This window comes from Pseudorasbora parva, chromosome 13, assembly GCF_024679245.1.
Source record: "Pseudorasbora parva isolate DD20220531a chromosome 13, ASM2467924v1, whole genome shotgun sequence".
In the NCBI taxonomy this organism is placed as follows: Eukaryota; Metazoa; Chordata; class Actinopteri; order Cypriniformes; family Gobionidae; genus Pseudorasbora; species Pseudorasbora parva.
The window spans coordinates 6,700,066-6,717,625 of record NC_090184.1 but is presented as its reverse complement, the minus strand read 5'-3'; the positions used below and the strand labels follow the sequence as shown (position 1 = coordinate 6,717,625).

Genomic DNA, 17,560 nt, shown 5'->3' with positions numbered 1-17,560 from the left:
CATTAACTAACTATTAACTACGGCATTTTCTTCAATAAACACCTACTTACTGCTAATTAATAGTTAGTAAGGTAGTTTCTAAGTTTAGGTATTGTGTAGAATTAAGGGATGTAGAATAAGGTCATGCAGAATAAGGCCTTATTTGTGCTTTATAAGTACTAATGGTAATAAAAGCCAATACCCTAGTAGTATGCATAAGCAACTAGTTCATAGTGAGAATTGGACCCTAAACTAAAGCGTTACCATGTTAGGTTAGGGTTAGTAGAATGAGGGTTTACATGACAAATGTTATTTTTGCATACAGACGACATTGTTGTCAAAATTATTCCCGTTCACATGGAAAACGACTAAAAACGCTGTATTCTGCTGCCAGGCCAGTAGTTGGCAATGTCACTTTGTAAAGAAACACTACCCACACGTTATATGCATGCACATGATGTCAACGTTTTTCACAAATTGAAACTTTTGTGTAAGTAAATGAGCAATTTTAGTTGAAAATGGTATTCTGTAAACAGCCACTAAGTTGACATGTAGTTACAAAGTTACTTATAGTTAGTAGAGTATCTGTTGGGGAGTATTAAAATAAAGTGTTAGCAGAGACGGTTTACTAAAACTCTAGTGAGAGTTAGTTGACATGTAGTTGCAAAGTTACTTATAATTAGTAGAATGTCTATGGTAGACTATCAAAGTAATACCAAGTAATGTATTATATAAATCCACTTGTGTAGTTTAAGTGTGTGTTAATTTTATTAGATGTTAAAGGGGGGGTGAAACACTCAGTTTCAGTCAATCTCATGTCAATCTTGAGTACCTATAGAGTAGTATTGCATCCTTCATATCTCCGAAAAGTCTTTAGTTTTATCATATTTATAAAAGAAATATGGGCTGTACCGAGTCTTTAGCGCCTGGAGGCGTATCGTGTGGGCGGAGCTAAAGAATGACGAATGTGCACAAAGCGGTGACGTCCTCAAGCGTGGAGAAACCCATCGCTATCTCAGCTAATACAGATAATGATCCACAATCAAATCTGAGGCTGAAATAAATTGAACAGGAGAAACGGCAACATCAGGATGTCCGTCTCTGTGGTATGTACTGTATTTAGGGGCCTTTGTGTGTCTTTACGCGCAGTTTATGAGGACATGATTCGGTTTATGGACTATTGTATGTGACTAGACCTTAGAGGTAGCGAGCAAAACGGTTTTGCACGTCAGAGTCAGACTAGTGTTATACAGAACAACAATGGAGTAACCGTTAGCGCATTTGAATGACGAAGCACGCGATCGTATCGTTTACTGATGTTTACTCATGCGACGGTAGCCAATAGCAGAGACATTTGAAGTTGATTTACTCACCGACTGCTTCCAAAGCAGGACCGAAACTTTATCGCTGGGACCGCTCTGTCAAAAACACACTTCTTTGGTATGATTTGGTGAAGTCCTGTGACAGCAGTGACCGTGGAAATCCACTTTGCGACGCGACTGAAGCGATGCCTTAAAGCTTCCCGTCATTTCTGCATTCAAATCGGTTCAAATGCAGCGCTGCCTTCCCGGAATGCTGTGCAGAAGCGTTGAAGTCGCTCGACGTCACCCATAGGAATAAAGTGGAGCGCGGCGCGTCATAAGTGTTCACGGAGGACTGGATCTGCACCTGAGAGACTGTTTACGGCGTGCATTTCCTCTCTCCCTCTAGTCACGCGCGCGCGCACCCTACCGGGAGAAGAGCCCGTACAGCCCATAAAGGACCTTCCGATCTATTAACGTCAAGTCGACCCATACTCGAAAAAAACTCGCCGAAACTTGTGAGAAACCGGAAGGAGTATTTTTAACACAGAAATACTCCATCAAAGGTCCAACATTAGTTTTTGAAACTTTGTCTATGTTTAGGATGGGAATCCAAGTCTTTAACAGTGTAAAAAGCTCAGTATGCATGACATAGCATTTCACCCCCCCTTTAAAATGTTTTGAAACGCAAACAAACCTCACTTTTTGATCAAATAAAATCAGAACTATTAGTCTGGAGGATTGTTCGCTACTGTTAAACCAACCTTTGATCTATTGAGCTGAACAGAATTGTACTCACCTCCAGCACAGATACTGGAAGGTTCTGCAGCAAGAATCTCAATGCATGATTTCTTCAAGATCTGGCGAGTACAAAGAAATTTAGCAGGTAAACATTTAGGTTAGCTGACCTAGAAAAACTAACTGGCCACTCAATGTCCTTAAATTCATTAAACAAACTGTTAGTAGGGAAGACTCGCAGGAGAGGTGTTGCTTCATTTGATTGGTGGATCCTTCAAGAAAAAACGGAGAAAAAATTGTTTTTTTCAAAACAAAAGCGCCACATGGGCATTGTGCTGTTGAGGCACTCGCAGGAGAGGTGTTGCTTCATTTGATTGGGGAATCCTTCAAGATAAAATAAACGTATATGAACTTACATAAACTCATATTACGTAAAACAAACCGAAAGGTTTAATAAACTAAAACCTCTCCGTTTTAACTTGAAGGATCCACCAATCAAAGGAAGCAGCACCTCTCCTGCGAGTGTCTCAACAGGACAATCCCCATGTGGCGTTTTTGTTTTGAAATCTACATCTGCTTTCTCCGTCTCTTTCCTCTCGTCCTGGAAATAGCCTTCATCGGCCACACCAGCACCTACGTGTGGCGAGACTGTTTTGATCTACATGACTACCGCCTTCCTCTGTCATCTATGGAAGTATGCTTTCAGATCCCAAGGTCCCTGCTGATTTACGACACTCTTCTCCTGAGCTTCGGCCAAGAGCTTTCAGCATGCAGCTAATTGAGAGCAGATGGAGGCCGGCTGGACTGACCCCAGTCTCGGCTCATGAAACAGTCACCCTCTGCATGGGCGAGACAAGCCTTTACCCAAATATCTCCTCTTTTCTTCAACCTTCAGAGCTTAAGAAATATAAATCATTAGCTTTCATTGCAAAAAGAAAAGGACATGGTGACGAGGCTTTGATCGTGTTTGGTCAGACTCCAGCGGCCCGTGGGATCAAAGCGGTCCAGGGAGGGCATGGCAGGACTTTGTTAGATTTCTGATACAGGAGACGATCCGTCATCTTCCCACGGGACTCAATGAATATTCTTGTTTGTTATTGTATAGTTCTGTGTTTTTCTTTAATACATCTGCTGTTTTTCACCAAGAGGTTGTTTTTAGGTTAATTTTTACCCAAGGGGTCAAGGTTTGGCTTGTTGTATTACTGTATTAAACCATTTATAACACTCACCGAATCAATGACACCTTGTAGAGCTTCAAAGCCATCATTTACTGGGAAGACATGGTCTTTGCTGTCAGCAATATTGGCCAGCTATGAAAAGTGAACAAATAAATTATAATATATATATATATATATATATATATATATATATATATATATATATATATATATATATATATATATATTATATATATATATATAATAAGAAGAATATATATTATTTAGAAAAAAAGTTACCTGGTTGCCTTAAAATTTCCGAGTTCATTGAAATTAAAAATTTTAGTTAATACAATGAATATTTTTTGAGATTCGACAACCTTTATTAAAATATTATTAAAAGATTTTGTAAGCATATTGGGTATTTTTGTGTTTTATTTTTGATGATGCAGTGAAACATGCCAAATAGTGCTATTTTCATGATTTAATAAAAAAAATTGTGGTTCAGATACAATAACATTTTGAGTTTCTATTTATTAAACAAATTTCCTTCATTGTATCAACTCACAGTTTTTATTTCAATAAACTCAAAATTTTAAGGCAACCAGGTTACTTACTTTTTTTAAGTTAAACCAATATTTTTTTACAGTGTATATATATATATGGGTCAATGACATGACATGTATTTTTTGTGTCCAAATGATTTATTTTTCTAAACATAATTTTAATAAATACATGTCATATATCAAACTGATCTACAATATCTCCTTTATAAGAAACCTTTTTCATTTTATTGATATTCAATTGATGTTTTTGAGTTTTGGTGTTTGAAAGACCAAAAATGTCAGGCGGTGCGACCGTCCGAACCTGCAACCAGAGAACAAAACTGCAATAAAAAGGTTAATTTTGTCATTAAAATTTTTAATTAAATAGTTTGGCATGATTTTATGTTAAAGTCATTATAAATGAGCGAAAATGGTGTATCAGTCCTATTTCAAAACTATTTTAACACTTAAAAAACTTTTGTCCGAAAAATTGACTTCTCCAAATGTCAGGGAGGGCGACCGACATAAAAACGCAATTTTATGCAATGTTCCTTTAAGAAAACCATGTGACAGCATATGACATTACACAAAAGACCCCAGAGGACCCATTTGATGCAGTAACAAGGTTAGTCACCCTCCCATAAATATTAGATAATTTGACATTTTTGAGTAATGATGAGGTTGATTCAACTTATCATGTCAGGCGGTATGACCCCTGGAAAACTTTGAAAATGTGTTGTTATTATTAAAATGTGTATTTGATTAAAAAAAATTATGTATAACCTTGAGCACATGGTCAAACATTTTTATAGGTGTCCAAACTAATGCCTGTTAGATTTGAATTGAGTTTGAAATGTCAGGTGGTGCGACCAATATGTCAGGTGTCGCGACCAGAATAGCAGTTAAACGAACTGAAAAAAGTCATGTTAATTCATGTTTTTGAATATATTAAATACATTTGAATAAATGTATAAAGCTTTCTGTAAGATATTAAGTTGTTTAACGGTGCAATCTACATATATATTTTTATTTTATTTTATGATGGTATGGGTAACCATTTAAGCACATTGTCCATCTAAAAATCATATTCTTCAAGAATAACCAACACTGATACTAAAACAATTGCATATTGCATCTTTAAATTAATCTTTTTTTCATTTGTTTTTGTAGATGCCATTATCAAGCAAGGAGAAAAGAGCACAACATAGAGCTAATTTAAAGGGGTGATGAATTGAGAAATCAGCTTTCCCTTGAGCTTTTGATATATAAAAGGTCATGGTAATATAAGAATATCCTGTAAGTTTCAGAGCTAAAAACTTCCTTGTTAGTCAAAGAAAAGCTTTTATAAACACCAGGCCCAGCAAACGGTCTTGTGCTTCATCCTGACATCATCGACTGACGAAACACGCCTCTACAGAATAATAAGCACATCCATGTGTGTGTGTGTGCAGTTTGTGCTTCTATCCACCGATCGGGCAGGCTAAGCAATACAAAAATAATATTTCAATCAATCGCGGGTGGATGAGAAATAAATCATTGTGTTTGTTTGATAAAGATGTTCTCGAGCCCTGTGGTCGAGAGAATCATTCTGGTTGCCGCTTTCAAAACAATCTTTCCCTCCAATGAACTGACAGCGTTTACTTCTAAGTCTCCAGTGACACGCCCATCAAAACCCAGCGTACAGGAGAGAGAGCCTCAAAACCAGTGTAGAAAGTAGACTATCACTTATTAGTTATGATGTTTTTGAATGTAAAAACCACACGAACATCATTAGTTGACCTCAGACAACAGTATAAATAAAAATAAAAAAGCCAGTTCATGACACCTTTAAAAAGTGATCCAGTTGCAAGGGCAGAGTACCTTGCCAAAAGAAAAGCAAGGTTTTGTGTACATCTAGATAGATTACAACTCAAGTTAAGATGTTATGTTTTGTGGTAATTACACAGTTATTACATGTTAATAATAGAAATGTTTTAAATTTCTAGTTCCCTTTCAGTTGGTCACGTTCGACGTACGTCTCCATTCCCTCCTTCAGGGAACGAGGGTTACATACGTAACGGAGACGTTCTAAAGAATCGATAATCAAATGTTTTTATTTATTTATTTTTATCTTGACTTACTGTTACTAATGTGTCTATTTGAATGAACAATAGATTGATAGATTCTGGGCCCAATATTTGCACTAGTTCCATATAAAAGATGTTTTCATTTATTTAACTTGTTCCTTGAGGTTTTGTCTGTATTGTTTTGCACTTCTTGTTAATGAAATATTATTATATTACTGAGTTACATAAATTGGTCTGAGGATTAAAATAAAGGCAATTGAAATCAGAATAAAATGCATTGACATTTTTACTTTTATCTTGTAAATATCAATCTTTATTGATCATAACGTCAGGTGGTGCGACCGGTCATGGTCAGGTGGTGCAACCAGCATATTTTCATTTAAATGTATCAATTTCCACTGCAATTGCAAAATAAAGTAAGAAATATAACTGTAAAACTTTATATAACATATACAAACCATTTTAACAATTAAAAACAAAAATAAAAACTCCTTATCGAAAAATTGGTGTTTGAACACATAGAAAAGTAGCCATTTATATGAATTGGAATAAAAAAGACAACAAATAAAGAAATGAAAGGGGAATTTACAATGCAATATGCATTTAAGACACTACAAGGACTGATATTTACAAGTTCTCAGTAGTGCTAAGTACATTAAATGTATATTTATTTAAATGAATATATGGTCGCACCACCTGACATTTTCTGGGTGGTAAAATCAGAAATCTTGTTTAATAATGAATTAATGCTGCCTAAAAAGCTGTAAAACCAATATGAAGCAACATCAAACATTTGTTTGGACATAAAAATGCATTTTAAAACCATTTTGCTTAAAAAAAATAAAAAATGATCTTGAAAACCTTATTCGTCATTGACCCATATATATATATATATATATATATATATATATATATATATATATATATATATATATGCTTAAACAAGTGCAAGTATATAAACGCCCAAGCATCATTTACACAAACCTTGAAAAACTTACAAGGCTTAAGTACCAAGATCTAGTTTTTAACCTTAAACATGACACATTTTAACAATTTATTTAAGTCCACTTTAAAAGAAATGATTTACAGACACACACACACACACACACACACACACACACACACACACACACACACACACACACACACACACACACACACACACACACACACACACACACCGACACACACACAAACACACCTGAGTCTCATTGAAATCCTTTACCCCTACGCAGTAGACAGAGGCGCCCAGGCTGCGAGAGCGATTGGCCTGAAGGAAACACAAGAGCAGAAACACTTCAGACACCTGCAATCTATTAGCCATAAACTGCCTTATTTAGAGCTTAAGCTTTTGGCACTGACTGGCAAAGTTGAACATCAATGAAGAAGACGCTGGTAATTATAATCATTAGAGATGCTGAATAACGTCTTTGTTGGTTGAAGCTGAAAGGAAAATTGGGTCAGAAGATGGGGGTGGGGAAAACTGCTGTACAGTACACTTATTATTTCAGTGAGTGCGGCTGAAATAAAACAGCTCATAAGTTTTGCTGTTATTTTTTATTAATTTGTTTACCTAAATATATAGTTCATATCAGTTACACTCTTAAAAATGCTGGGTTAAAAACAATCGAAGTTGGGTTGAAAATGGACAAACCCAGAAATTGGGTTTCTGGGTTTGTCCATTTTCAACCCAACTTGGGTTGTTTTTAATCCAGCATTTTTTTAGAGAGTAATAGGTTGTAATAGTGTTACACTCTGTGCTATAGGATGATGAAGAAAAAAGGGTTATGATTAATTCCCAGTATGTGCATGAATTCATATGGGACATTAAAGACCATATTTACCGTGTGTACAACAAAGCAAGCGGTCACAATGTTGCTTGCAGTGAAGACACCCCTTGTGAAAAAAAGTGCACTTAATTTTATTGTATATATGCCCTTGTAATGTACTTTAAATCTTAAAAGTACATTTTGAAAAATCTATACTTTCAGATAATAAAATCATATGTCACTTAAGTGTAATTAAAGAGAGTACACTTATCATGACTGTGTTTCTTAACAAGTACACTTTTAAAATGATCACGCTCTTATTCATGCAAATGCTTTAAAGTAAAGTGTTTTGCTGCCCTGATCAACTAGACATGTGGTATCTGGCACCAAAATGTTAGCAGCAGATCCTTTAAGTCCTGTAAGTTGCGAGGTGGGCCCTCCATGGATCGCACTTGCTTGTTCAGCACATCCCACAGATGCTCGATTGGATTGAGATCTGGGGAACTTGGAGGTCAAGTCAAGACTTCAAACTTATTGTTGTGCTCCTCAAACAGTTCCTGAACCATTTGTGCTTTGTGGCAGGAGCATTATCCTGCTGAAAGAGCCACAGACACCAGGGAATACTGTTTCTGTGAAAGGGTGAACATGGTCTGAAATAATGCTTAGGTAGGTGGTACGTGTCAAAGTAACATCCACATGGATAGCAGGACTAAAGGTGTCCCAGCAGAACATTGCCCAAAGCATCACACTGCCTCCGCCGGTTTGCCTTATTCCCATAGTGCATCCGGGTGCCATGTGTTCCCCAGGTAAGTAACGCACTCGTATCCGGCCATCCACGTGATGTAAAAGAAAATGTGATTCATCAGACCAGGCCACCTTCTTCCATTGCTCTGTGGTCCAGTTCTGATGCTCACGTGTCCACTGTTGGCGCTTTCGGTGGTGGACAGGGGTCAGCATGGGCACCCTGACTGGTCTACGGCTAATCAGCCCCATACACAACAAACTGTGATGCTCTGTGGATTCTGACGCCTTTCTATCAGAACCAGCATTAACGTCTTGATCAATTTGAGCTACAGTAGCTCATCTGTTTGATCGAGCCAAAGGTCCGACATATGTTGTTTACAAACTTTTATGTTAGATCCGATTAATTGAGACAGCACAAAAAACTTTTCTTACAATTATGATAAATTGAACTGTCAGCAACTCTTTTTCTTTCTCTTCTCCTATCTTTCATTATTCTTACCTCTCTCTCAGCGTAAAAGAAGAGATCTTCATGCAGCTCCCCGTCTGTGAGGGCGATGATGACACTGGCTGTGCGGTATCCTTCACAGAGACACAACGTTGTATCACATTTGTAACTTGGTGCCAGATTTAGATCATTTTTTGAACAGTTTTAGAGCAGGAACATGCAACGTGCTGAAACTAGCAAGCAAGTCATTTTGATATCTAAAATAACAATATGAGGAAAATACACATTAAATGTGCTGAATTGAAACCAGCTAAATTGGTTAAGCTATGGCTGGATTAAATAACCAATTAAGATTTAAACAGTTTTTTCTTTAAAATAGTAACTTAAAATAGTGTTTTAAATTGACCTACCCTCAGAGTTGCCATAGTAAATCTGTTCGCTTGCCTAGTAGTAAGAAAAAAAGCAACGAAAAACATCATAGATATTGTAATCTCAGGCAGATCAAACAACATTCACAGTGACAAGTTATTTCACTGAAATAACGGAATAAATTTAGCCCACTGGAAAGATCATTTAAAAACAACTTTTTTTAGGTCAATCAGTCTGAATACAGGCCAAACATAACCTTTGTGAAGACTAGTTACAGCTATTTATCATCGCTGGATGGGAAGTACTGCTAAGCCAAAATGGCTCACTCACCCTCTGAATGCCTTCATGCATAAAAGTGTCTCCACCTGGCCGGACATTCTTGAGTTCCTCCAAACCCTTACGAATTTGGTCCCTGACATTTGCACACAATAACAGAGTACACTACAGTAAGTAAGTACAGTAAGTACACTACAAGCCAAAAGTTTGTCATAACATAGATAATGTTGTGAAACAGTAATATTGTGAAATTTTAATTAGCTGTTTTCTATTTGAATATATTTTAAAATGTTTTTTTCCTGTTATCAAAGCTGAATTTTCAGCATCATTACTCCAGTATTCAGTCACAAGATCTTTCAGAAATTATTCTAATATGCTGCTCAAGAAAGATTTTTAATTATATGTTAACATATAATTAGAAGACATTATATATGGGGTAAGGTGGATTTTTAATATACATTTTTATAAATGTATACATTTTTAATACATTTTTAAATTCGGATACATTTTTGCCGACTTTGTCTGAAGATGATACGATTCAATTTAGGTGAAAAATGGACCCTTGGTCTAGGAGGAGATTTTCAAAACCTTCAAAGTAGGTATTGAAAGAAAATCAAAATGGCGGACAGGAAATTTAGCTAACTGTGGAAAAATTGGCACATCTAATCAAAAGTTACAAAAAAATAAAAAAATGAAATGTGGTGCCCCAAAACATTTTGAGTACCTTTAGGGTGTAGTGCTGAAGACCTATACCGAGATTCATAACGATATCATGAAGTTCAAAATGGCCGTGGTACATTAAATTTGACACCTGACAAGTCACAGCAGCACTAATTATCAGCAACATATTTGTGTTTATAATGGCATGTGTTGTGTGATGGCATTGCAATATTTTATTAAAGTTTAAAAAGCAGGCATTGGCAGTGCCGTGCTTGGCGTGATGATTCTTTATGAACGAAATGTACAGAAGATGGGGCGGTTTGACCAATCAGATGAAAGTAGCATCAGTGCTGCCCACAAGTCGAATGAAATATAGTGGTGCAGGTATGACATCGCTTTGTAGGTCTAAACACGGGAGTGAGTTCGCATTTTAGCACTTCAATGGGTTTTTATGAATGGGGTTTTGGTTAAATGGCTGAAATAATGTCTGTGGTACGTCATAAAATCCATCAGTATTACCCCACTCGGGATTTTTTTATGCTGTTACGTGTCTTGAAAAAGGCAGTTGCTAATAAGTGGCTAAATGAACTACAGAGGCTGTCGAGGAGATTAAACATTATTACGCTGAACTGGTAAGTGCAGTCCGCTTTTACAGCCTCATTATGCTCAATTGTGCATAATTGAACTATTCTAACTCAAACTTTCTGGGAAAACAAAGAGTTGTTGGAAGCTTAGTGATAGTGATGCTGACGTCACACGACCATGCTATAGTTTGTTTATAGCCTACCCGTAGCTTTTTACTTCTGGCGACTGCATTTAGGGTATAAAACTCATAAAAGTTGTGCTTTTCTGTGATAATTATCTTGATGGACAAAATTTCTAAGTATCATAAACTTTTATTGATCACAGAGCTTGTTTTTTGATATAATCCACAAGCCTATAGGAATATCCTATTGATTTTTCTCGAGTGAACCAGTGCGATGTGAACTGCCGGTTGGCCTACAAAGTGACGTCACCTCACCACCCTATACTCAAGCCATAAACATACACACAATAAAAGGGAGGTATTGAAACAAAATCTTGTTTGTCTTTTTCCGTTTGTTATTAACAAAATAAAAATTATAATAATAACCTCTTTCAATTATCATTTTCAAATAGGAAATGAACACGACCGCAAATGATACCATGAATAATATGCATTGGCCCTGATGATAATTGACAAACCAACCCTTCTCTGGACTCATGGAAGCCCTAGTCACAATGATTTTTGGCATTGGCAGCCCACAAAAGTGACATTTCTTTAGAAATTGTGAGCCGCATGCTGAAGTCATAGAAGTGCTTTTTTGAGGATTGGAGACGATCGCCAAGACCAGGACCAGGGAATGTTCACAGCAGATGTGTCGCTCTTTATGGGTCATTAACTGTCACATAACCGATTCTCACAGATTTGGCCTTCATTGGTAACAACAGTGTAAAACTTCTGTTGGCTCAAACTCATACTATGGTCAAAAACCCTTCCAGACAGATTTGTGTAAATGGCCGGAGTTCAACAGATAAATAATGAAGATAAAGTTTACTCACCTGTCTTCTGTAAGCTGCATCAAAATCTTGCCCTGATCGGAGAATACAATGAAGGACATCCGCAACTGTGGGCTGTATGAAAAAACAAATTATTATGTATATTTGACTTAAATTATTATTTCAATGTACATTTCAAATGCACTGTAGTTTGATTAAGATGAGATATCCACAATTTTGAAATAACTGAATTAGTGTATTATAGTTTTAAAATCATTTTTGTTAACACTTTATTTCACTTTATTCCACTTTAGACATTGATTCTAAGTAACTCTGTAACATTGTATTACATGCAAACTACTAGTCATGGTAGACATAGTAGACACTTTAATTTGATGTTCCCCCAACACAAGTTCTAAGTAACTTTGCAAGAATGTCAACTTACTTTACAAACCCAAACCCTGACCTAACAGTCCACTGCAGTCTAGTGAAACTCTAGTGAGAGTTAGTTGACATGTAGTTGCAAAGTTACTTATAGTTAGTACACTGTAAAAAAAAATTGTGTTGTTTTTTGTTGGTTTAACTTAAAAAAGTAAGTAACCTGGTTGCCTTAAAATTTTGAGTTTATTGAAATAAAAAATGTGAGTTGATACAATGAAGGAAATTTGTTTAATAAATAGAAACTCAAAATATTTTTTGTATCTGAACCACATAAAAAAATTGATAAATCATGAAAATAGCACTATTTGGCATGTTTCACTGCGTTATCAGAAATAAAACACACACACTTACCCAATATGCTTACAAAATCTTTTAATAATATTTTAATAAATGCTGTTGAATCTCAAAAAATGTTCATTGTATTAGCTCAAAATTTTAATTTCAATAAACTCAAAATTTTAAGGCAACCAGGTCACTTTTTTTTCTAAATAATTTTTTACAGTGTAGAATGTCTAACGTGGACAATCCAAACAAAGCCTAATCAGTTCATTCATTTACAGAACTTTTATGAAGCCAACTAGAAATTATAGATGCTACTTGTCACTAAATATTTTTAGTTAAAGATGTTATTTAGAGCGGTAGTGTTTTTTCAGGGAATTTTTCCTTCACATACAGTATACAGTATAGTAGAAAAAAGTATGCACACGCACACATTTCTGTAAGACTGTCTTTGCCTACCTTATGAACTTATGGGCCAGATGTTCCACAAAGTTATATATTTCATTCCAGTGATGCTGCACACTTCCTGATCTGCAGGGTGAAACAGACAAATTGGACACTTACAGTCGAACATCAAGAGGGCAATAAAGATTCACATTCTGAGAAGAATAGCCAAAGTTTGAGATTTACAGCTGTGTGAATAAGATAGGGTTTTTTCCCCTAAAAGCAGCAGTTCAAAAACTACATTGACACATTTTTATCCTCCCCAGAGGGAAATCGTTCAAGTATCCAGCAGCATCCTCCCGGAGCAGCTGTCTGAGCTGAATGAGTGTGATGCCAGCTGTTAATACTCCATTGACTTTAAACTAAGCCAAAGATCAGCAATCAAGCTCCTTTCATATTACAGTAGTAATGCACTGAAACCTCACATTGGACATTTGTAATCTGGGGCCGGTTGCATAAAACACTTAGACAAGTCTTAAAAGTAAGTCATCAAATTTTTTTCTTTAAGTCTAGCCCTAACTTTTTAAAATCAGTTACATAAAGTGGTAGATTGGTTCAATTTGAATTAGAAAACAGAGACTGATTACATTTTGACAAATTGCTAGTTGGACAAATAAGTGCTTAAGACACAGTCTTAACAAACTTTATCTAAAGTATATGCAACTAGCCCCTGACTTTGAAATTAAAATTAAATGAAATACCTCAAATTAGGTAAGACAGGGGAGATTACCCCCTTTAAGAACAATGGGCATTTACTTTTAAATTATAACATATTTAAAAGATGTAACATTTATTCATAAGTTTCGAATCTGAAGGATGATGATGCATCAGCCAATGTGTTATTAATGGAAAAAGAAACATTTGCTAAATGATTCAAAGACTATTGGGCTAAGATAGCTTCCTAATGGGTCAAGAAGCCCCTAAGGATATGTATAAATTACTTTTGATATCATTCATATTAATATTTATTTAATAAGTCTTAATTGAACTAATACTATAACAACTATTTAAAATAGTCTCTTGACAATTTACTTGAAATTTTAAAAAAACAGTGACAAAGCAGAATGCTATTAAAAGAGTGTCAAGTCAGTGTTTGGGTTAGATTTCACAATCATGTTTTCTTGTCTTTTCTTGTTTGTCATAGTCATTTTTCTTTCTTATCTCAAGTGATACTCATGTGATCTTGGACCTGTCCAAATACAATCACTTGGCCACTTGAGAGTAAATGCGCAAGACTGTCCCAGGTCCCAAAAACGGCAAAGCTCAGTGCCCTTAATGCACACTAAACCCACGAAATGTGAAACCACAAAAAAAAGGTATTTGAGGCTAAATGGATCCCCCATACACTATATTGCCAAAAGTATTGGGGCGCCTGCACATGCACATTAACTTTAATAATGTCTCAAAACCATTGACTTTAGGTGTTCCAATCACTTTCAATGGCCTCAGGTGTATAAAATCAAGCACCTAGGAATGCAGACACTTCTACAAACATTAGTGAAAGAATGGGACGCTCTCAGGAGCTCAGAAGTGTGGTACCGAGATAGGTTGCCACCTGTGCAATAAGTCTAATCGTGAAATTTCCTCACTACTAAATATTATATGGTCAACTGTTAGTGCACAGAAGTTGCCAACTTTCTGCAAAGTCAACAGCTAAAGACCTCCAAACTTTGTGTGCCCGGTACTTGACTGACGGCATTGTCCCAAGTGTAAAGTTTGGTGATGTTTGGTGTTTTTAGCGGTTGGGCTTGGTTCCTTAGTTCCAGTAAAAGGAACTCTTAAGCCGCCTTTCCACTGCACACGACAAACGACCGCCGTCGGACCAGAAGTCATTCATTTCCAATGGAGAGTCGTACAGGGATTGCGTCGGGTGCCGACCATATGCGAATGCGGAATTTACGGATCCGATTTGAGCTTCGGATGCATTCAAATATTTGAACTTGAGCGACTACACCGTATGCGACACGCCGACCGGATGTGATGTATTCCAAAGTTGTCCAATCAAATCAGTGTGCGCACAAGTTGAGAATTATTATTCTTTTTGTTTATCAGGTTTTATTTTGTTTTACAACCTTTTTAAAAATGCATAATAGATGAATATTAAATTATATATTTTTCTAAATAAATCTGCCGAATGGGTCGGGGTCAGCTGGTAATTAAAACACCCACACACACCATCATTTTATTCAATGTGTGAATAAGAGTAAACAGTGTTATTTAGTGCTGATATTAGATAAGTCAGCGGCTGCTGTCTGGCTCTTGTGTAACGATCGCTGCGCCGCTCGTGTGTGTGTGTCTGTGAGAGTGAATCACAGTTCACCTTAGTAGTTTAACTTATGTGATCTAGTTTACTAGTTTGAGGCGGCTGGTCCGGTCCTATGGCTGTTGGAAGAATGAACAAATCAGAGAATAAATAAATAAAAACACTTAAAAGACGCAGTGTGTCGTCATGTTTTTGTCTACCGTATATGAGAAGGTTGCGATATGATTCTAGAGAAGTATAAAAATGAGACCGCAAGATCTCTCCCATGTTGCCGTGTACGATCATAATAACATTTCCGTGCGACTGCCACTAGGGGGCAAACTCCGACAGTCGTGTCCGAATGTCGTGTGCAGTGGAAAGGCGGCTTTAATTCTTCAGCATACCAAGTCATTTTGGACAATGCCCCCAACTTTAAGGGAACAGTTTGGGGATGGCCCCTTTCTGTTCCAACATGACTGCGCACCAGTACACAAAGCAAGATTTATAAAGGCATGAATGAGGAAGTTTTGTGTGGAAGAACTCGACTGGCCTGCACAGAGTCCACTGAAGTAAATTTTTGCATGCTTGTATTTGAGAGTACATCACAGTCACTGCGTAGCTTGCATTGTGACTAACGTTATATAAACATTCAATATCGCTGACGAAAAAAGACAAGTCTAAAGTGTAGTTATAAATAAAAACGAACAAAAAGCACTGGTTTTGGTTTTATCGGGGGAAAAAGAAGAGTGTTCGTCTGTTCGAGGGTGCGTGCTTGCGGTTGCCAGATTTCAGTCATTTAAATCCCCCAATCAGAGCTGTTCTGTGAAATTAACACGTATACTATCCGGTGTTTAACCTAAACGTGCAAGCTCTCTCTTGTGCGTGGTTGATCTGAAAACACCAATAAACAAGTAAGCTGCATTTCAGCAATCTCCATTTAAGATGTTCTCTTTAAAGTGTCATTCAGTCAGTCTGTGTTCTGTCAGGACTCACGAGCCGCTTCGCTTAAAAACTGCACTTGTGTGAGCAGCTGAAATAAGCCAATCAGAGCAGAGCTCAACATTAATATTCATGACCCTTCCAAATAAGGCAAAAACAGAGCATTACATCCGAGGGACAATTTATAGGGTTGTAAATGGACCTGTAAAACTGTATCTGGACAATTTTTGCCCTTAAATAAGCCCCATACCCTCTATGTAGATATCAGAGAACAATTTAACATATTGTTTCAACTCATTCTGGGGCACCTTTAAGTAGCTTTTTGTAAACACCCCGTGAAATCTATTTTTGTTTTGTTTTTTGGCTGTTAGTATGAACACTGTTATCTATAAGCTAGTGTGCTCTAAAAGAGCATTCAAAACTTACAGTCTCTCACTTCCACTAATATGGATCAAGGTTTTTGATGACATCCCTCTGCACTTTAGCGTCTCATCAGACGTTCTGTCGAATCAAAGCTCTCTAGAATCTGAAAAGAATCTAGAAACTAAAGCGATTCTTTGAGGATTGGCCGAAGCAGCCAGTGCTGCTAATGGGCCTACAAAAATACATCATCGGTGCAGCACTCTACAAGACTACACAAATGAGGTGTTTTCTTTTGGAAAGATTAACTCTCTTTGGCGTAGACTTTCATTTCCATTGTTTTAGAACGGTTACATGTGCAAATAGCTATATTACACACTAAATATGAGGTTAAAAAAAAAAACAAAGCATAATAGGTGCCATTTAATGTTTTTGTTCCATTATATCCGCCTCATAAAGGCATTCTGATTAGTGCATTTGTCACTGTGCCAGATGTTATTTCAATGATGTCATGTCTAGTGCAGAGCTACAACCATTCAGTTGACCATCAATCAAATGGTGTACTTGTTGTTGTAATGTATAACTCTGCCCACAATTAAATTGCTTCTAAATGATCATGTTTTTGCATGGTAATGCTGTATAAAAATCCAGGCCCTTGCATCAAAATATAGTGATTTACTCAGATGTGCACTTTATATTAGTTATTAAATAGACATAATCATTGTTACCATACTTTATTCATTAATGTATGTCAAGTACAATTGCCACATTTTTGCCACACTTTAATACTGTTAGAATTTATAGATAACAAATTATTAAACTAAGTGGCATCTGCAATGTGATTTTATATTTTAAAACCCAATAAACTGTTACATCTTGATTTAAAAGTGAGTGTACTGTATGTTATATCATTCTTGCAAAACAGCCATTCTTGGTATTGTTTTATAATTTTATTTTGTTATTTGTGCTATAAAATCCACAATATATTCATAGCATGAAACACACAGCATCCATAGCATATGGTCTATGGATATAACCTCAACCGCATCTCTCAGCTTTTATTTCAAACCTAGTACAGGTCAACGAGGACATTTCACTTATATTGGCTCAAAACAATAGCAGTTAGTTAAATTATGTTTTACATTATATTTAACCTTTGCTCAAGAATAATTTGGTGTTCAAAGCCAGATTACTAGAAAAGAAAACCAAGAACATTATTTCAAAATTAGCACAGATATCATTAGATCTTCTAGATTCTGAATAAAATCCACAATATATTCATAGCATG

At 36.3% G+C, this 17,560-nt stretch overlaps 1 protein-coding gene across 1 annotated transcript in view; it reads right to left on the bottom strand.

The window, feature by feature from the left end:
* The window catches only part of antxr1a (ANTXR cell adhesion molecule 1a), a 74,218-nt gene that overhangs the window by 50,325 nt on the left and 6,333 nt on the right, over positions 1-17,560 (bottom strand). The window contains exons 2-9 of the mRNA XM_067413049.1: positions 12,747-12,818; positions 11,631-11,702; positions 9,444-9,525; positions 9,155-9,188; positions 8,799-8,878; positions 6,988-7,056; positions 3,248-3,328; positions 2,080-2,140 (exon numbers count right to left, since the gene is read on the bottom strand). Coding sequence (XP_067269150.1) covers positions 2,080-2,140; positions 3,248-3,328; positions 6,988-7,056; positions 8,799-8,878; positions 9,155-9,188; positions 9,444-9,525; positions 11,631-11,702; positions 12,747-12,818 — 551 coding nt within the window. The remainder of the gene's footprint in view (positions 1-2,079; positions 2,141-3,247; positions 3,329-6,987; positions 7,057-8,798; positions 8,879-9,154; positions 9,189-9,443; positions 9,526-11,630; positions 11,703-12,746; positions 12,819-17,560) is intronic.